This window comes from Arvicola amphibius, chromosome 9, assembly GCF_903992535.2.
Source record: "Arvicola amphibius chromosome 9, mArvAmp1.2, whole genome shotgun sequence".
NCBI classification, from domain to species: domain Eukaryota; kingdom Metazoa; phylum Chordata; class Mammalia; order Rodentia; family Cricetidae; genus Arvicola; species Arvicola amphibius.
This window is the reverse complement of record NC_052055.2, coordinates 74,176,110-74,197,246: the sequence shown is the minus strand read 5'-3', so window position 1 is coordinate 74,197,246 and position 21,137 is coordinate 74,176,110. Positions and strand designations below refer to the sequence as shown.

At 46.9% G+C, this 21,137-nt stretch overlaps 1 protein-coding gene across 1 annotated transcript; it reads right to left on the bottom strand.

Annotated features, from left to right (window-relative positions):
• Positions 1-2,675: 2,675 nt before the first annotated feature.
• Tdrd6 (tudor domain containing 6) lies at positions 2,676-17,924 on the bottom strand. Its single transcript, XM_042055757.1, has 5 exons — positions 11,879-17,924; positions 8,876-9,003; positions 7,280-7,369; positions 2,989-3,165; positions 2,676-2,825 (listed from the first exon to the last, which is right to left on the bottom strand). The coding sequence occupies exons 1-5, from the start codon at positions 17,922-17,924 to the stop codon at positions 2,676-2,678; spliced, it is 6,591 nt and encodes a 2,196-aa protein (XP_041911691.1).
• Positions 17,925-21,137: the final 3,213 nt, after the last annotated feature.

The window sequence follows — 21,137 nt, the reverse complement described above, 5'->3', positions numbered from 1 at the left end:
TTCCAAGGTGCTTAATTCTCACGGTTCCTGTGGGACTGCAGGGGCCAGTATTTTTAGACATACACTTTCTAACGGTTTGCCTTGGGCGTAACTTTTTATTTTAGATATGGCTAAGTGCTGTGGCTGAAAGGAATTTTTATTCAAGAATCTTTTTAAAAGCAGTTTGTTGTTTGTGCAGATTCTCAAAAGAGAAAAATGGTTGGAAAGCATCCCACGAGCTACAGTTTAAAACATGAACTAGCACACTGGGCATTTCCCAGAGGAATGAATAGTGCTTCACACATCACAAGAGCCTTTCACGTTGTGTGTAATATTTTTGTATCTTTAAGAAAAAAATTGTAAAAGATTTACTTTTGTGTACACGAGTGCTTTTGCCTGCCTGATGTCCCTGCACCATGTGCGTGCAGTGCTCACAGAGGCCAGAAGAGGGCACTGGATCCCCTAGATTGGAGTTAACAGGCTTGTGGGCAGCAGTGTGGATACTGGGAACCGACCAAGTGCCCTTTGGAGGAGCAGCCAGTGCTCTTACTGGCTGAGCCATCTCCCCAGAGCCTTCTGTCCAATTTTGACCTTTCCAGAAGATTTCACAGCTACAGCATGGGTAAAGAGCAAAGTTTAAGGGCAGTACATGGCCTCCTCAGCTCACATATCAAGTAAGTAGCTCATAGCTCTGTTTGCCAAAGTGTGGCTCTGGACGCTTTCCGTAGCACAGCCCGTGAACACCAGTTTTCAAAGTCTGAGCTTGGAAGTGAGATGGATCCGGTTTTAGTCAAGCCCTTCACATTTGTCAACTGGCCACGGGCAAATAATCAGCTTTTCTAAAAAGCTTTGGTTGTTTTCCTCTGTGAAGCCTGCACAGTATGCCCCCCAGAATTCATCATGAAAGCGGGAAATTGCCTTTAGGGAACCAGCTGAGAGGCCAGTGAGAGGTTTCAGCTGGGAAAGGGGCTGCCCTCACTCTTGATGGCCTGAGTTCCAGCCCCTGTATCCTGGTCTGCACATGGGCGCCCATGCAGGCACGCGTCAACACACACATGTCCCAAAAGAAATGGAGTTTTTAAAGCACCAGCCACGTGACTCACAGGTAAAATTTTTTCTTTCTTTCTTTCTTTCTTTCTTTCTTTCTTTCTTTCTTTCTTTCTTTCTTTCTTTCTTTCTTTCTTTCTTTCTGGTCTCATTATGCATCCCTGGCTTAATATATGGAGCAGGCTGTCCTCAGTTTCACAAGAGAGGGCACTACCTCTGCTCCTGAGTGCTGGGGTTAAAGGTGTGCACCACCAGATCAGAGCTAAGTAACCAAGCTTATCCTTGCTTCAGTTACAGAGCAGAGGCAGAAAATCAAACGAGATGATCACAGCTTTCAGGATAACCTTTATTCAAAACGCGTGTTGCATTTGTGTACACAGTTGAAACAGAACAGCAGCTACCTATTAAGGAGACCAGTGGGGCAAAGTTTCAAAATCAAAACAGTGGTTCTGAAGATTAGGCCAACAGCCATGCCGCCTGGTAGCATCCTATCATTCTCATCATGAACCTAGAATTTTCTATTTTAATATAAACAATCTATGAAAAATATACCATTTTATGAATATAGTAATGTGTTAGCAAATTGTTTAGCAAAATAAATTATCCTGGCTGAGAAGAAAGACCACAGGCTGCAAGGCAAGCCCAGATGCCTCTAAAGAACAATGAACAGGCTGCTTCGCCAACCCGGCACCTGTAGTTTCCGTCAGAGATCAGTTTCCCCTTAAGGACAGCTTCCAGGGGTCACAGCTTCCAGGGGTCACACACTTTACGTTTGGTCTGGGTACCGTGTGGCTTTACGTTTGGTCTGGGTACCGTGTGACTTGTGAAAGGCAGTCTCTGACTGGCAGGTCTATATATTCAGAGTTGAATCAGCATCACCACCACACTCCTCTGAAACAGAAGAAAGGTCTGAGTCAAGAAAGCATCCCGACAACAGGGCAGGAAGGAAGAAGGATGGCCTAAGGGGTACCCAGAATCAGTATAAAGAAGTAAGGTGTTTTCTTTCTAACACTCCGGCTCTCTGTGCCTCGTACCAACACTTACATAAGACACGATGAAATTAGCTCATTTCATCTCTTTCTAGAATGAGGAGGGCATACAAGGTGACCGATCAGTTTGCGGATTAGCCATTACAGTCACAAGGGGCCGATTTCCTTCTGAATGTGCTGTGATTCTAAGACCTAACATGCTGGCTGGCCTAGTCTGTTTTTACTTTATCTAGTATGTGTGTGTGTGTGTGTGAGCGCGCGCGTGCGTGTGTGTGTGCATGCACACATGTATGGGAATGTGTGGAAGTGGAGACAACTTGGCAGGAGTCAGTTCCTCCTTACACCATGTACTGATTAGGTGGTTTTTTTTTTTTTGTCATGCTGTTTATCAGCGCAATTGAAAGCAAACTGGAATACATCATGTGGGATCCAGGGACAGAACGCAGGTCAGCAGGGCTTGGCATTGGGCCGCTATACCCACTGAACCATATGGCCACCCACCCAGGTACTTGTTTGTGAAAAAGAAATGTGAAGTTCTGGGAATAGCCAACAAACTGAATCTTGTCATGGAGATAAGCTAATGCTAGAAAGAAATTCCAAAGATTGACAGACAGATAAATTCAATATTCTATGTATTGTTTTGCGGGATGAGGAAAATGGCTAGGGTACGTGCACAGCCACGGGTGCACAGCCCACAGGCATGGAGGTCAGAGGACAATTTGCAGATATTTCTCCTTTCACCACATGGGTCCCTAGGTTTGAACTCAAGTGCTTTCCTCCTGCTCGCTGATGCCAGCCATCTTGCTTGCCCTGAGAAAACCAATCCACACTTTTTAAAATGTTAACTTGTCAAGTACAGAAGTTAACTTCCAAGACATATTCAAAACACCAACAAAATTCCCTCGGACATCTTAACAAGTCTTCTTACTGACCCCATCAACTGCATTTAAACATTTTATCACCCCACTCTCACCCCCGCCACCACCTGGTTCCGCTGACACCCACAGACGCTGAGAGATTTAAAGCTAATGCTGTCTGACAAAGGGGTTGTGGCTTTAGACAGATAGGTTAAGACAGACAGGTTACCTGTGACGGCCGTGTCAACCGACGCCACGAAGGAAAGCTCCTTTTCCACTGTTTGGAATGTGGCCTAGCAAATGGAACCTTTGAGTTATTATCATTATTAAAGTTGTAAACATGCACAGAGTAGTTTATAGTCAGAACCTCACCACGGATGATGAGAAATGCTCAGAAATTCCTGATGAGTGGTTGTGGTTTGGTGTCAGAGCCAGGCATCGGGATCATAAACACGCCTCTGTTTGCCAAGCTCTCCCTCCCAGTCCCATCTCTGTGGGAACATTCCACGCAGGCAAGAAAGTTCCTTTTGTGGATGTATGCTCTCCCAACCCTGGTGGCTTTGTCTGATGAAGGAAGAAGAAGGTGTTTGTGCAAATGGGTGTGCTAGTGTGCACCTATAGTCCCAGCACTTGGGGGAGGAGATAGAAGGGTTAGAAGTTCAAGGTCATCCTCCACCACAGGGAGTTCAGGCCAGTCTGGGAAGATGCAGTGTACTTGGCCCTAATGGGAACATTCACACTGTACCCCCTGCACTCCAAACTCAGATCACTGCAGAAGGGAGCAGTAAGAGCAAGAGTAAGAAGGCAGTGCTTGGCTACATGTGTGTTCTCAACCCAGCAGGGCAGCTGCACACACAGAATCGTAAGACAGCATGCACAAGTCCTATGCAAATTCAAGTTTGACCAAGCCCAGCACAGAGATGGGTGTTGAGCCTTAAATCTCACCCCTAGCCATGGGGACACTGGCAACTGGGAGAAGAGGAGATAGTTTTCTCTGGAGCCAAGTGTCTGCTAAGTCAACTCTACCCCAGTGCAAAACACACACTCAGTGCCTGGGCAGCACAAATCCATTTCGAAGGATTCGAGGTTGGGGGGAGGGGAGAGGACCTGGAAAAAGCTGGGAAAAGGGGGGGGGTTCAAGGTTGGGTAGGTGGGGGAGGGGATGGTACCTGGAAAGAGCTGGGGAAAGGGGGTTCAAGATTGGGTGAATGGGGGAGGGCAGTGAGTCTGGGAAGAGCTGGGGAAAGGGGGGATTCAAGGTTGTGTGGGTGGGGGAAGAGGATGGTACCTGGTAAGAGCTGAGGAAAGGTGGTTCAAGGTTGGGTGGGGGGAGGGGAGTGGACTGGAAAGAGCTGGGGGAAGGGAGGTGAATATGATCAAAACACATTGCCTGAAACTCTCAATGAACTGAAAAAAGAAAAAGAAAAAAGAAAAAAAATATAAGCCAAGCTTTGAAAAAAATGGGAAATGGGCCATCACTTTTCAAATAGCTACCACCATTTATGGTAAGACTCAAGTTATTAATGATATGGTCCCTTCAATAACAAATAGCATTATATGCAAGGGAAGCTTATTGGTAAGACATTTTGTGGTAAAACTAAATCAGACAAAAATTCTGAAAAGAAATCAGAAAGACACCTAGACACGAATGGCTTCATGTGTCGTAAAGTAATGCACAGATGACTCATAACACTCGTGTAAGTGGGTATTATCTGAGCTTGCCCACTTTAGAGAGAAGGTCATTTAAGTCCCATCAAACAATGGTGACACTTTTCTCCTAAGTAGTTTCTCAGTATCTGCTAACTGGCTTAGTTAAGGCCACCAGCAATTGTATCTATGAATGTCCCATTCAGGTATTCCTAAGTAGGTCCTCCCGTTCGGCTTTGGCTGCTACAGGCATTTTATCTAACTAGAATTCTACATACCTATATTTGAGTATGAACTCTTCAAAATCCACAGTGAGAGCCAAGCAGAAGGGGAAAGAAGGGGAGTAAAACTGTAACCGGCTGCTGTGGTCCACAAAGGGGGTAAAGAACAAAGCCCACCACGTTAGCAACCACACACTCCGAAGATGCTGCAGGCCCTGTATGTCATACCTTGCTTCCGGTCTTCTGGTTGCAGCCAGTATGGAAGTAAGCTGGCTCCCTAACCTCTCTTTTCAACTCATCACAGCTGTCCCTTCTGGACACAATGAAAACAGGCAAATACTGGGCAGACAATGACAAGAAAACTGGGGCGTGGTAGGTGGGTGTTTTACCCCCCATCCCCACCTGTATTACCTTTGCATTGAGGGTAGGCCTGTGTACGATTATGTCACTATGATTGAGTTAATAAAAAGCTGAATGGCCAATAGCTAGGCAGAATTTCCAGGCACAGAGGATTCTGGAAAGGAAGATGGAGTCAGGAGAAGACACAGAGGAAGCATGCTATGTAGGAGATGAGTTAACAAGCCAGGAGCCATGTAAATGAGTAGAAATGGGTTAATTTAAGTTATAAGAGCTAGAAACAAGCCTAAGCTATTAGCTGAACTTTCATAATAAGTCTCTCTGTAGCGATTGGGAGTTGGCTATCAGGACAGAGAAAGACTCACCACCAACCTGCGTTCGATCAACAACATTCATATAAAAAGCAAGGTATGGCAGAGCATGCTTGTAGTTCCTTTGTAGACAGTGGCAGAGATAGGCAGCAACCTGAAGCTTGGTGTCTGGTCAACACAGCCAAACTGAAGAGCCCCAGTTCCCAGTGAGAGGCCCTGTCTCGAAACCAAACCCATGGGGGGAGGGGGAAATGGCTCCTGTGGAACACGGGGCTCTGCCCTCCATATCCAAAAGGGGACACAACACAGAGGAACCCTCAGGGCTGAGGAAGCACAGGCTTAGCCCTAGCACCAACTATGAGCTATGGTGAAGTTTCAGAACAGCCCTGCGTTGTGCTAGGCCAGTAGCCCAGGAGGTTCTCATGCCTGTCTACCACCGTGTAAGTTCCAGAAATACCCCCAGTAGCTGAAGTACTGAGCACACCTGAACAACAAGGCAAAGGTCTTGGAAACTGAATGGACATGGAAACCATGAGCCATAGACAGTGGCGATCACAGCAGGAACCTCTGTCAATCAACTACTGAAACTACAAAACCCTCAGCCTTCTCCAGGGGATGAGGCTTAAAAGACTCGGAATGTTCAGTACATTACCCAGAATGACCCAGCTCACAAGGAAGTAGGGAAACCGGAACCATTTCTCCAGGGAAAAGCCAACCGACAGAGGTGAAGTGATGACCAGGCGTTGCAGAGAGTTCAAATGCAGCCATCCAAACACACAAACTTCCCCACCCAGGGACACATCCCCGCGGCTGTGGAAATCGCCCACCATTACAGTCCTCACAGACCATGATGCCCAGGCTGCAGCATCACCCGTGTTTGCGTGTGTGAAAGAAATGCTTGAAATTCTGCATGAGCAGTAAATGGTGACGGGAACCAAAGCTCCAGCCTGCTTGGCTTCACAGAGGGCAGACTGCAGAGGCTGCTACCTTTTCATATTTAAATTTTAAAAACAGCTCTTTTGTTTATGTGTATGGGTGAGTCTGTGTGGGTGTGTGCAGGATGAGTGCAGGTGTCCTTGGGGCCAGAAGAGGGCGTCAGATCCCCTGGAGCTGCCCAACCTGGGAGCTGGGAGCCCAGTTCAGGTCCTCTGCAAAGCAGCAGGTGATCTTAGCTCTGAGCTACCTCCAGCAACTTCGATTTAAATTTTGTCCTATTTTTTGTTCTTTTAAGCAAAAAAATACACCATATGAGACATCAATACCATTTTCTTTCTTTCTTTCTTTCTTTCTTTCTTTCTTTCTTTCTTTCTTTCTTTCTTCTTTCCTTTCTTTCCTTTTTTCTTTCTTTCCTCCCTCCCCCTCCCTCCCTCCCTCCCTCCCTCCCTCCCTCCCTCTCTTGATCCCTCCTTCCTCTTCGTTTCTCCTTCCTTCCCTCCCTCCCTCCCTCCCTCCCTTCCTCCCTTTCTACCTTTCTCCCTTTGTTTTTGTGAGACAGGGTTTCTCTGTGTAGTCCTGGCTATCCTAGAACTCACTCTGTAGATGACCAGGCTGGGCTCAAACTCAGATTCTTCTGCCTCTGCCTTCCCAAGTGCTGGGATTAAAGGCAAGGACACCACCACCTGGCTCATTTTCTTTTTCATTCTTTAACCTCAAAGTGAAAATTCAAGGAGTAAACCATGAATGTTTAGTTTCCCAAAGCGTACGTGACCTCCAATCCCAGAGACATTTGATACTGATGTTCTCAACTGTTGTTGATACAGTTTTTTTTCTCCTTCATTTTTCCTAACACCAGGGCTTTGAAAAGTGCTTGTCCAACTGTCTTGAAAAATGAATAACAATGCTTTCATTAGTTAATGCTTACACAGTCATACCTCAGAGGGGTTCTTATCTACCTTGGGGATACCATTCCAGACATTCTCAGGGCTTACTGTCTCCTCCACACCACTTGAAAGGTTCAAAACCTACAAGAGGAAAGAGACCACTTAGTAACAAAACCAGGCAAAACCCACAAACTGGAGGAGTGAAAACAATTTCATCAGCGGCTGGTTCATCAACGGCCCTGTTGGTAGGAAGTTTGCCTCTCATGCAGAGCTCTAGACTCAGCCCCCAGGGGTAGCGATGCATGCCTGTCACCCAGGGCTCGAGAGGTGGGGGGGCTTAGATGCTCAAGGAAACCCTTTCCTACATATAGTTTCAGACCAGCCTGGGTTACATAAGACATTGCCTCAAAAGAAAAGAAAATGGTTATATTAAATTTTACCCTCTATTTTAAATGCACTAGTATAAACACGTTGAATATGTATATTAAGAGATAAAAAATAATTAAAATTTAGACCTTAAGTGTTCCAAATTTGATGGAAAAAGATCTACAGTCAGGCAAAGACAATAGAATGTAGTAATACAGTTCTGCCCCCCCCCCCCCAAAGTCTGCTTCTGCATGCTCAAACACTCAGATATACAGCTTTTTCTTGGGAGTGGAGTTTGAAGCTATAGGGAAATCTACACAGTAACAGCAGAGTGTTTCTCAGAAGAGGAAATGGGTAAAGGAAATATTTAAAGAGAATTTGGAATTAATTACGTGGTGAGCCAGATGTGGTGGTGCACACCTTTAATCCTAGCGCTTTGGAGGCAGAGGCAGGCAAATGCCTGAATTCGAGGCCAGCCAGGGCTACACAGAGAAATCCTGTCTCAAAAAACAAACAAGATAAACAAATCTACAGAAACACTCAGCAGAGTGTTGCCTGCGTAATATTTAAGGAAATCCATGTACATTCTACACACTGGTTCTCCTATTTTAAGATTAGTTTATTTGTGTTTGTGTGTGTGTGTGTGTGTGTGTGTGTGTGTGTGTGTGTGTGTGTCTGCATGTCTGCTTGTCTTTATACGCACCATGCACATGCAGGGCCAATTCATTAAGGTCTTGGATATGCACGTGAAAAAAGGAATACAAGGCATTTTTCTTCTGGGACATACGACTAACATACAGCCAGAAGAGGGTGCCTGTTTTAGTGGAGCTGGAGTTACAGGTGGATGTGAGCTGCCTGACAGTTCTGGGAACCCAGCTGGGTTCCTCCACAAGAGCATAAACGCTCTTAGTCTCTAAGCCATCTCTCAGTCTTAATGGTGTAAAAAAAAAATGTATATTCTTGAATCCCCAGCTCCAGAAATTCAGACTTGGTAGGTCAAGGCAAGGCCCAGGAATTTAAAGAAGCCAACAATTTCAGACTATCTGGTTTTCCAGACTGCAGAAAACAAAACAAAACAATACCACAACCAACTCGAAGTCCCTAAATACCAGTGTTTCCATTAAAAAGTGAGGCAGATTTGATTCTCACAAGCTTCATCAAGGTGCCAGGAGAAATGAGCAGGGATAAATGAGTAGCCCTGGGATCTTAGACAGTCTGGGGACACCAGTAAAGCTCTGACAGCGTGCACCCCTTGAAATAAAGTCCTTTGCCTTCCCTTACCCTTGTTCCTTCTTCGGCCAGTTCCAGAATCTCACACTTAGACCACGTGTTCCTTAAGCTTGACCACACGACGCACTTCGATCCCACAGAGAAGCCTTTCAGAGTGTAGGTATTCTGTAGCTGAACTGCTAAATTGAATACAGGAAGACTCAGTGTGCATAGCCTAGCACCTTAGCGTGAGACATGCAAGAGAAGCGCCTTCCTAGTCTAAGTTTACTGTCCGTGTTTAATCAGTTACATGTAAGGCACATGTTAGTAGACTTTCTAAGTATCTCTTTCCTCAATTATATAGTATATAATATTATATATAATATATATAATACATGTATGTATGTATGTGTGTGTATGTGTATGTATATGGGGCCCCAACTCTATATAATATTAACTATGTCCACAAAACAACAAAACTAAAAACCACCATTAAATTTGACCTCTAACAACTTAGGATTACTACTGAAAGCTGGTACTGTCACTACCAGTGAAAGTGTCCCAGCTTCATGGCCTATGCCCTACCAGATACACATATATGAACCTTAAAGTCTTGGATATGCATGGGAAAAAAAAGGATACAAGGTATTTTTCTTCCCACTCTGGGCTATGTGGCTAACATAATGATCTCCAGTTCCATCCAATTTTCTGCAAATGTCATGATTTCATTTTTCTTTGTGGCTAAATAAGATTCTACAGAGTATGTTTACCACATTTCTGTTGTTGAATCATCTTCTGATGGACAGCCAGATGATTCATTCACAGCTCTTTGTGGATAATACAGCAATAAACACGGATAAGCAAGTGTGCCGGCTAGTTTTATGTCAACACAAGCTAGAGTCATTTGGTAAGAGGGACTCTCAGTTGAGACAATGACTCCCTAAGAGCTGCCTGTGGGCAAGCCTGTGCTGCATTTTTATGACTGATGAGGACATCACAACGGGCCCATCCCATTGCTGGCGAGCCATAGGGAGCAAGCCAGGCAGCAGCACCCACCTGTGGCATCTGTACCAGCTCCTGGCTGGAGATTCCGGCCATGACTTGCCTGGATGAGGGACTACAAGCTAGAAAACAGAACAAACACTTTCCTCCCCAAGTTGCTTTTGGTCAAGGTGTTTTATCATGAAACTCTAATCAAGGCAGCAAGACCGCATGGGAGGACTTAGGAGCCCTTTGGGTACACACCCAGGGATGGCTGTATTTATGACAGTTCCATTTTTAACTTTTTCAGAAATCTCCATACCAATTTTTACAGTGGCTATACCAGTTTCTACTCCCACTAGCGGTGCATAAAGGCTCCTCATTCATCTCATCTAGGCCAATGTTTGCTGTCATTTGTTTTCCTGATGACAGCCCTGGGACGAGGAATTTCAAAGTACTTTTGATTTGCCTTTTCCCTGATGGTCAAGGACATTAAATGTGTTACAATATTTTGTGTCTCTTCTTTTGAGAATTGTCTACTCAGTCAATTGGTCAAGTTATTGTTCAGAAAATTTTGTGGGTTTTAAATGTTTAAATTTTAAAGATCTTTGTATATTTCAAATGTTAGCCATCTGTATGAAATACAGCTGCCAAAGAGTCTCACCCATTCTGAACATCTTTTAAAAGATTGGAGTTTCATTTATATTTGAACCTGGGTATACATATGTGCACACGTGTGGGTACCCAGAAACCAGAAGAGGGGTGGATCTCTTGGATCTGGGTGGTTATGAGCTCGAGTCTTCTGCAAGAGCACTGTGTACTACTGACCGATGAGCCAGCTCGCTACCCCCTGAATGGGCTTTCAGGGCTTAATGCACAGGCTTCAACCCTGGATGACAGTATAAGATGCCTCTAACTTGTAAACTGTTTGCGACAGGGACTAAGACACGGCCAGAGGAGACTGCACCATGGTGTCAACACTGAGGATTTCTTGGTAGTAAGAATCTGTGATTTTCATTCTCCTTAAACTGTTACTTTCTCTAGTTTTGTATCATGGTTAAAATCCAACAATATAAATATAGATATTTGACAAGCGCAGGGTTGATCACAGGAACCATTTAATGTGACTTTCATTGTTTTGTTGTTATTTTCTTGGGACTAGAAAGATGGCCCAGTAGTGAACAATGTATACTGGTTTTTCCAGAAGATTGCTCTTATTATTTAAACTAATAATAATTGTGGGAGTTTTGTTGTTTTCTTAAAATCTTTTTAAGAAGCAAAGGAAAAAAAACAAGTAAGACAGTTAATCTTTATCCATTGCACTCTGAGGTTTCTCCCGACTATTGGCTTTTTTTTTTTTTTTTGATTAAAAGAAGCTCTCTAAATCTAATTTTTGTTTAAAGGTTTCTACATGAATGGCAGAATCAACAGATGATACAGTTAGGTCCAGGAAAAAAACGCAACAGGCAAAGTGATCCCCACTGTAAATTTATTTAGAGGCATCCTTGACTAAAGGAAGGCCATGTTTTTAAAACTTAGCAAGACGTTTACTGTCTTGACTTTAACATATAATTCCTTACAGTTCACATGGGATTGTCCTTTTTTAGACACAGGTTTTAAAGTATTTATTTTGTGTGTAAGGGCCTCAGTGTGTGCATGCAGGAACATGTGGAGGTCTTAAAGCGGGGTCAGATCCCCTGGAACTGGAGATACACCTAAACTCCCAGCCTCTTAGTCATTTTAGTTTTAACCTAGAATGAATATTCTGTCATTTCATTCAGCATTTGTCATTTCACACTGATTTTACAACTGTGTTTTCCATGCTTAAAAATGTCCTTCCTCCTGAGGCACAGTGGTGCAGGCATGTCATCCCGGCACCCAGAGGCTGAGCCAGAAGGCGCAGGAGTTCATGGTTAGTCTGGTGTACAGACAGATACTCACTAAAATCCAGACAAGCAAAATGCAAATCTGAGTACTTTCCTTGAATTTAACATTTCTTGAAAATTATAAGTAACTCATGTAATAGCCACCCTCCATGTTTTGAGAACAAACAAGAACCACTGAAAGACTCCAAGTTGAAAGTGATCAACACACCTGGTACAGCGCTCCCGCACTTACTCCCATCTCTGGCGTCTTCCTCGGAGAACAGCGGGGCCAACGCAGCCGTGTTATCTCTGTTTTCAAATTGCGGAGACTCCTCTTCGAATATGTTCATTTCCTCTTGTGTGGGGGAATCGCTGCTCTTCCCGTGGTGGTCGAGTGGCAGCATGCTCTGGCCGCCATCGGAAGAGGCCACACAGCTGGATTTTCTCTCATCCTCGGCACACCTGGACTTCTGGAAGTCCTGACTGACAGTTGCCGATAAAGGACTTATACTGTCATCCAAAGAAAGCTGGGGTGTGGGGAGTTCCAGTTCTAGCTGCTTCTCAACCTCACAGTCCAGGGGAAGTTGCACCATAAATGGCTCTAGAGTGGCTCCTGCCTCACAGCCTGGGGACAGCGGTGCCCCCGGAGGCCCCAGTCCTAGCTCCTCCTTCTCTTCCTCCCCGATAGGAGAGTGCTGTAACTCAATGGATTCCAATTCTAGGAATTCTTTGCAGTCCTCATCGGGGGAGAGTGGTACCTCTAGTGAATTCAGTTCCGATAACTCCCTCGGCTCACTCGCGTGGGACATTATTGGGTTAAATCCTGAAATGGGGTAGCTGTCTTCAAACCTGGTTCTGTCCACAAAATGGTAATCCATGCTACCTTCCAGCCTCTCAGAACCCATTTTCCCTTGGCGTGAGGTCTCCAGAGCTTCGAAAATGTTATGGGTGCTACGTTCGTAGAATTTACTTGCCTTGGTTTCGATGTTCAAATCCTTTTCAAGTCTCTCCGAGAACTCACCTGCCCGGCCTTCCATATATAATGTCTTCTCGCGTGCCATTTTATGACCTGGTTTCTTAAGGTGAAGGTCAGGGCTGGTGGGCCCAAAGCCTCCCTTTCTGTCTGGGCCATGCTTCTCGTAGTACAGGTCATTCTTGGGAGTGCTCATCTTGGCATATTTCTTCATCTTTTCATTAATGCTCACACCCTTGCTTTTCAGCTCCACAATTGCTAAGGGGATGGCACAAACATCCCTTCTGATCTCCAATATTGTTATTTCCAACACATCTTCTGTAACTATCTCATAAAAATAATCATTTCCCTCTTGAGGGCACACCCCGCCGGAGACGGTGAATCCAGAAAGGCAGCATGGGAAGGCTTGCATGGGGACTGTCAGGAGTTCAGACGGGATGTTCCACAGTGCTTTCGGGTCCACGCAGTCTTCCATGTTCCCGAAATCCACCAGCCTGACGGATACAAGGTGATCTTCACATACGTTAGTGATGAGGGCTCTGTAATAATGGCCGTCTTCTCTGTACCTCACGATACATGGGTCTCCGATTCGGGGACACTGGAGACAGCTTTTCCGGTCCGCCGGCTGCTTTGCAGCACTCTGAACCTCGGTTTCCAAATACTGCAGCTTCTCAGAATCAGCAAACTGACACCAAAAGTACTCGGGTCCGTCTATCACGGTGGCATAGGCTCTTACCGACTTGGCTTTGGGATTATACCAGTTAAGGAACACTGAAGTGTCAATGCTAGGTTTGGCAGTAGACTTTGAAAAGTCCCCTCTCAAGATTTGGGCAGTAAGTCCCATTTGAGATTTTTCCTTGAACGGAAACCTGCTAATCATATCTTCAGCTATGATTCCATGCTCATCCGCAAGAATCACTTCCCAGGTGCCTTGGAATTTAACAAATTCACATCTTATCTGAACCTCATCCGTCCTTTGGGAAAAGTAGTTCACCATCTCCTTGCAGTTCACCATGTCGGGTACCAAAAGCCCCCTTAAGGAGCAATGGAGGCACAGTGCTGGGATCACGGCATCGATGGGGCCAAGCTTACCCGTTTTGTTAGTGTGGACCACAGACATGTTGCCATAATCTATAAACTGTACAGAGAGAAGGTCATTGGGTTGTTGTTCCAGGACCACTGCTCGGTACCACAAGTTATCTTCGGAGAAAATGGCACATATCACATCTCCACTTTGCCAAGGCGGGCCTGTGTGACATGGGGGCCTTGTTCTGACATCATTTAATCTCTCTGAAAGACGATTGATCTCACCTTCATCTTCCATCAGCTGGATGTAAAAATCTGAAGGGTCATTAATGTGCGAGACATACACAGAGGTCTTAAAACCAGGCACTATTGTCTTTTGCGGGAACTCACAGAACTTTGGAGGCAGGTCTTTGCTGCCCGGTTCCCCCATTCTTCTCTCAGGAAGGGCGGAGTCTAGTTTGGGAGCACTCGTGGGTGAGCTGCCAAACAGATCTTCTTTCTTTTCCCTCGCTAATGGAAACCCTCCGTCATTTTTGTTTCCCACAGGGTCCTGATAGGTGACTAGATTGGCCTTTGAGGAGCCCTGTAAATACCTGAGCTCCTTACCTGCGGGACTGATCTTGGGTTTGCACGATTCACCCATTCTCTCTCTACTGCGTGATCTGCTCTCTCCCAGTTTACTCAAATACTCTGTAGGGGATGACTTCACGTTCTCATTTCTATCTTCAGGGGTTTCGGTCACACAGAGGATTTCATTCTCTCTGTCATTTTTTCTTGTGCTGTTTCTGTAACCAAGGAACCCTAGCTTCTCATTAACACTCGCGTTAATTTGGACACTTTCATCATAGAGCTCTATAATCAGTCGTCCGTCTGGGTCTTTGGCGACGACCAAAGCCTTCAACGACTTATCTAAAACAGTCTCCTGAAACCACGCTGTAACCTCTCCTGGGATATGAGGAGGAATGTCAGATAATGAGCATTTAATGGCTTGCATGGGTAAAAGCAGAACGTCATAGGCATCTTGAGGGATTGGGAGCAGATGGTCACTTGCTACATACGTGTTTCCAAAATCAACAAAGAAGATTTTATTTGGCTCTTTGTCTATTACTCCCCTATACCAGTTACCATCGGTATATTTGGCCAGGCACAAAGTTCCAGGGATCAAGGGGGATGCCTTTAAATCCAGCAAGGCTTTACTTAGCTGCATAATGTTGTATGATAGTTGTTCCAAAATATTCGTATTTCGTGCGAGTTGGCAATAAAATGTCCAAGGGTCCTCAACATGTGTTACGTACACCAATTCTTCACTTCCGATTTTTAGGTCATGTGTAGAATAGTAGTAAGAATGGAGCTGAACAGAGGGCTCCAGAGGCTTCTGAAGTTTGACTGGCCTAGCAAGTCTCTTGTCTACTAAAAAATGGCAGGCACTCTGAAAAGGTGTTAGCAAGTCCACAACATTGAACCACTCTTCATCATGCCTTGACGCCAAAGCAAAGATGGTGCATTTTAATTCTAAGTTGTTCTGCCAGGCATCATCTATAAACCCACTAAAAGCCTGCACCGCCTTTTCATCCCACACAAAGGGATTGTCACCAGTTGGCTGAATTAAATTGTAAAGACTGCACCGGAACGCCTGAGCTCTAACCTTGAGAAAGGCATCATTAACGGAGAGTATGTTCTTCACGGAGATCACATCTTTGTCTCCATAGTCTACAAACACCACCCTGACCTGCTCCAGAGACGGCACGCCACTGATCACAGCTCTGGACCATCTCCCGTTTGCTGTTCGTATGGCCAGACAAGCGCGTGTGTCCCCCTCATATGGAGCCGGCTCGCTTTTGCAATAGTCCTCAATATCACACATCAGGGTTTGGAATCCCTGTGCATTCCTCATCAGCTGACACCAGAAGGAGCCAGGGGTTTCGATGTGAGACACCTTCACTTCCACGGTACTGCCCACTTCCAGCTCTCCTTTACCACAGCAGTCTGGCATCGTTTTCAGGTAATTCAGCGTAAGGAGAGAATAATCGGTTGTTACCTTCTCTCTGTCCTGTCCAGTCTGTCCTGTGAGAACATTCGAAAGGCTCACTGTATTGGTGAAAGCTTCAGAAAGAGATACGGGTTTGTTGTCTTTCTTGGCTCTCTGTTCTTCGACATTTTTGGCAGAAGATATTTTGTTGGTCTCTGCAATAAAATGACCTGAACCGTGCCCCGGGGAGTGGGCACTGAGTCTGGCGTTTCCTTTCATTTCAAACTCCTGGTACTTGGCATATCCAGCTTGAGCGATGACTTTGCTAATGTTTTCTTCCCCCGTTCTGGATTCATCAAGAATCTCTATGACATACTGATGATCCTGTTTATCAAGAATGTGGACCACTAATTCTTTGTGGAGTACTGTCTTTTTAAAAAATGAAATCGCCTCCTGGCTCCAACTTTTCCCCAAAGGCCAGATGTCAGCCAAGGAGCACTTCAGAGCCAATATTGGCAGCTGCCTAAATTGGGGGAGCAACATCCTCACGTCACCCCAGTCCATGGTCTCTGAATTACCTCTGTCTACCAAGAACACCTCCACACTCTTGCTGATTAGCCGGGTGACCATGGCGCGGTAGTAGCCATTTTCTTTCCACTTGACACAGCAGGGGTCATCGGGCTCCGGCTTCAGAACGACCCCATCCAACTTACTAGCCGACGAGTAGAAGCTGCACATCCTCTTCAGCAACTTGCTGAAGGTGCTCTTGTGCTTTCTCAGGCGAATCCAGAACTCAGAAGGGCTCTTAACAAACTCCACCTGGGCGTCATAGAAGGCGTTCATCTTCAACCTGATGTGTCTTAAGGAAGGGAGGGAAACTTCCTCTTCCATATCCTCAGCAGGGGACTGAGACTGGAACGTCGTCATCTCCGCTTCCTCCTCCTCTTCCTCCTCTATCCCCTGGCTCTGAAGAAATCGGTCAGCCAAGCAACAGGACTGTACTCCGAAGGCACTGTTAAGGTTAATTCCGTCTTCCCCGTACAGGGTGACATAATACATGTGCTCAAAGGAGCAGTAAAATTCAATCTTCGCATTCACTGCCTGGCCCAGGATCAGAGCTTTCAAGTCACCTACTTGTGACCGGGACCAGCCTCTCCCACAGTCCCAGAGCCCATACAGAGCACAAGGGTAAGTCACCACGGGCATTCGAAAATACTCGGGCAGCAAGTAGCGAAGGCTGCTGCAGCTCACTAGCTCTTTTCTGCCGTAATCGACGTGAAGCACCTGGGCACAGCGCTGAGGCCTGAAAGTCTCAAGCAAGAGAGCCCGGTACCACTGTCCGTCTAAGCCACAGGAGGCACATGGAGACCCCGGCTTGTCTGGGCTCTCCTCCCTCTCCTCCCAGGTGGCACTGCCCGAGTTCTCATCCTCTGTCCCCGTGGGCGCCCGATATACCTGAGCCATGCTCTCCGAGAGGCGGTGGATCTCCTGCGACAGACTCCGAAGTTGGCAGTGAATGCGGTGGGGATGGCACACTTGGGTTACAACCACAGGCTCCGTCACTCCCAACTGCAGTTGGGGATAGAAGTAATCCAAGCCAGGATGCTCTTGTTTGGGGGCGGCTCGCGGGAGAACTGGAGCTCCGGAGCAGCCCAGCCCAGCTGCAGTCAGGTAGCGTTTGAGCAGCGAGCAGAAGAGACTGTCGGGCACGTGCCTGGCCAGGCCCAGCTCTTCCATCTGCTGAGACACAGCGGGCACCTCCAGCAGCACCAGGCGATGGAGGAGCAGCACGTCCAGGACCCGTCCGTGCACCTCCTTACCCTGAAGGTTGCTAAGGAAGTCCACGGCACTGGGGGACCAGTGCTGGGGTTCGCCACCGCCGGTGCCACCGCCGCCCGCGGGCACCAGGCCGGCCAGCACACAGCCCAGAACCTCTGAGGGCAGGTGGAAGAACTCGCTGCGCCCCGGTGCCAGCGAGCCCGCGCCAGCCGTAATGGTGCGGCCCTCATCCAGCAGGAAAACGCGGCTGTCCTGCGCCTGGCGGCTGACCACGCGACAGCGGTGCCACATGAGTCCCACTTGCACTAGGCACAGCTCTCCGGGCGATGCCGAGGCCCCACCCAGAGCCCACGGGCCTCGCGTGGCTGCGGCCTCCTGGATCTCCCGGCTCAGCCGCACGTACTCTTCCCGCCGCTGGCCCACTAGTCCCCAAAGCTGCACCGGGATCACCTCGGGATGCACGTCCACGAAGGACACCCGCAGGGCTAGAGAGGCCCCCGGGGTGGGCAACCCTGGAGTCGAACTCATGTCTGCGGCTGGCACAGAGCTGCCCCGCGCGTCCGGAGACAGTCCCACCTAGCCAGGCTGGGGCCACCGACGCAATGGAAAGGACGCCTGGAGAGGCGACCCTTCGGCCAGGCGCCCAGCGTAGGGCCTCGGGGACTCGTGACTGGTAGCAGCCGGCGGCCGGCCAACCGCCCACCACGCCTCGCTGGCTGGCAGCGCGTGGCTGCTCGCCTTACCGGCGCGGGGGACCTCAACGCTGCCTGGACGGTAGCCTCCCGGCACAAGGGACACCCGGGGTCCGCCAGCAAGCCTGGGGGAGGCAGGATTAGACTGCTGCTTCCTTCTTTCCAGGACGCTTTGACTCGGGGATGCTCAGTGGGAGGGACTGACTGAGATCCACTAGGAGGGCAGGGCCTGGGGGTCACTTCCTTTCGGGTTTTCCTGCAGTGGATGGAGCGCTGCGCGCCTGGCACGGTGCGAGCCATTGAAGTTCCTGAAGAGCCACCGGGAAGGAAAAAAATGGAGGCGCCAACGGTGCCTTCCTGGACGTTGAGGCTGGAATTTTGATTGCTCTAGGCAAGGCCTAGCTGAGGCTCAGCAGTGCGCTTGCGCAGGGCACAGATCAATTTCCCCTTTGTTTGGTGCATTGGAGACCCCGAACAGGTTGCTTTAGCCTCTCTCTAATCTACGACCCTGTTTCATGTATGAATGACGGATTCCTTGGGGTCTTATGATTAAGCCTGAGGTCAATGGTTCCTTCCCAGCACTTTCTCTGGTGTGGCTTCCTTCCCTGTCTTGTTTTTGATGGATTCAGGATCCATCAAAAGAAGATGCGGGATGGGGTGGGGGTGGAGGAGCCAAGTGTACTGAGTTATTTCTTCAACTCTTGCTGTGTCTGCTATATTAGATTTCTTCTCCCCCTCCTACCTCTTAACAAAGAAAATCATAGAAGTCGTTGTCAAAGAGGTGGAAGTGGTGTGGAAAATGCAGGTGTAATGCAGGTATAATGCAGGTATAATGCAGGTATATGCAGGTATAATGCAGGTGAGCCTAGCAGACAACTGCATTCGATTTGTGATGCATTCACAAGGCTGCATATGTCCCTCGGGGACTTTTCAGTTTGTCCATACATCTCATCGCATTGCAGGTTTCAGAATACATAAGAACACAAGACAATACTTAACTGTGGTCCTGGCCCAACTAAACTGCAGCATGTTCCAGATTAGAAGCTACCAGGGTTCTACATCTCCATCTCCCTGAACTCCTTCTTTCCCCATTATGCTGCAGTTTATCACCTGGTTTCCCACTAGCCTGCTTAAAAATGAAATACACCTTAGCTATTGAACGAACAAATTTGATTTCTCAGAACTTTTACTTTTCCATGATGTTCTTATCCTGAAAAAAGTCAGTTCTATTTTTTTCTGTAACTCTTTTTTTTATTATTATGGAAGAAAAGCAAACATTAAATTGAAAAAATAGCAAGGAGCTGGGGAGATGGCTCAGGTTTTGAGTACTCACTGCCCTCACCGAGAACCCAGTTTTCAATCCTGCCACCATGGGTGGCTCATAACTGCCTGTAACTCCAGCTCCAGATAATCCTATGCCCTCTCTGGACTCCATGATCTCTCTCTCTCTCTCTCTCTCTCTCTCTCTCTCTCTCTCTCTCTCTCTCTCTCTCTCTCTCTCTCTCACACACACACACACACACACACACACACACTATCTTGGGGCTGGAGAGATGGGTCAAAGGATCTGGGTACAGCCCTTATCATCTGCATGGCTATTTACAGCTATCTGTAACTCCACTTCCAAGGAATCTGTTGTTCTGCAGGCACTAGGCAAGTACACTGAGCACACACACACATGCAGGCAAAAATATTCATACACATGAGAGTATGAATAAAACATTAAAACAGTATGTAGCAAGAATGTCTCTTCTTGGTGACTCTGTTATTCACCAGACAGAACTGGTTGTTCCTGCCTTTTGCACAGTGCCAATGTTCAGGGAGCCCACCATAGATGACCATCAGACACTGTTTAGAGACAATTGAGTCTTTATTCCAGCTGTTTGGGACTACACTCAGGTATTGCAGACACAGGTGTAGCACCAAGTGTCCAGAGCACAGGGTTTTTGAAGTCAGAAACTCTGGCATTTCCCTTGGGGTAGGGGTGGCAGTGGGAGAGGCAATTTCATGTAAGCAAGTAATATGACAGTAGCTGAGGTTAGTGGTTTGTTGTGGAATGTTATTTTAAGGTGTGTTACGTTTGTTTACGCTGTGGAACATTTGTTTTAATGATGCAAAGTTGTGTTGCATTCTTTTATGTTGCGTTTGTTTAACTCTGTGAAGTTGTAATTCTTTGCCTGTCTAGAACACCTGAGGGTCTAACAGCTGAACCGCCAACAGTGAGGCCAGAGAAAGGATGGGCAGGGCTGGCAGGCAGGGAGTATAAACAGGAGAAATCTGGAAAGAGGAAGGAGCAAGAGAGAACAAGGAGAGGAGGACGCTAGGGGCCAGCCAAGCAGCCACCCGGCTAGCCATGGAGGAAGAGTGAAAGTGGATCACAGAAGTAAGAAAAGGAAAAAGTCCAGAGGCAAAGGGTAGATGGGATACTTTAAGTTAAGAACAGCTGGCAAGAAACAAGCCAAGCTAAGCGCCTGCATTTATAAGAAAGAATAAAACTTGTGTGTAATTTATTTGGGAGCTGGGTGGCAGGTCCCCCCCAAAGTCCAAAGAGTCAAAAGAGTAAAGAGTATGGCAAGAAAAAAGAAAGCAAACCACCACCACCAGCGGTCAGCGGAGGGCTCTGTACACGCAGGCCGTTTAACAGGAGCTAAGTGAGCTAGGGCATCCTTGGGTTCGGTTCCTGGAATAGAGTTGGATAGTGTTCCTTGGGCTGCTCCATCAAAGAGATCAAGTTCTAGTTAAACTTGAAAAGGTCTCAGCAAGAATACAAGATGGAGGAACCTCTGCCCTGTCTTGCCCCATCACACTACGTCAGCTATGATATTCTGAAACTGTTGGCTATGTCTTCTTACTCTCTCATAGTGTGAAGTTCATCAAAGGAGGAACTCTTCTCATTCTGTCGGTATCAGTGCCTCATACAGTGCTGGAATGCTGGCAGCTCCGAGCTAAGAGCTGTGCCATAGAAGTGGGCGGTTCACCCTAAAAAATGGTAACGGAGATTCCAGTACTTCAGGCACAAGCATATATATTAAGTAATACAACCAAATAT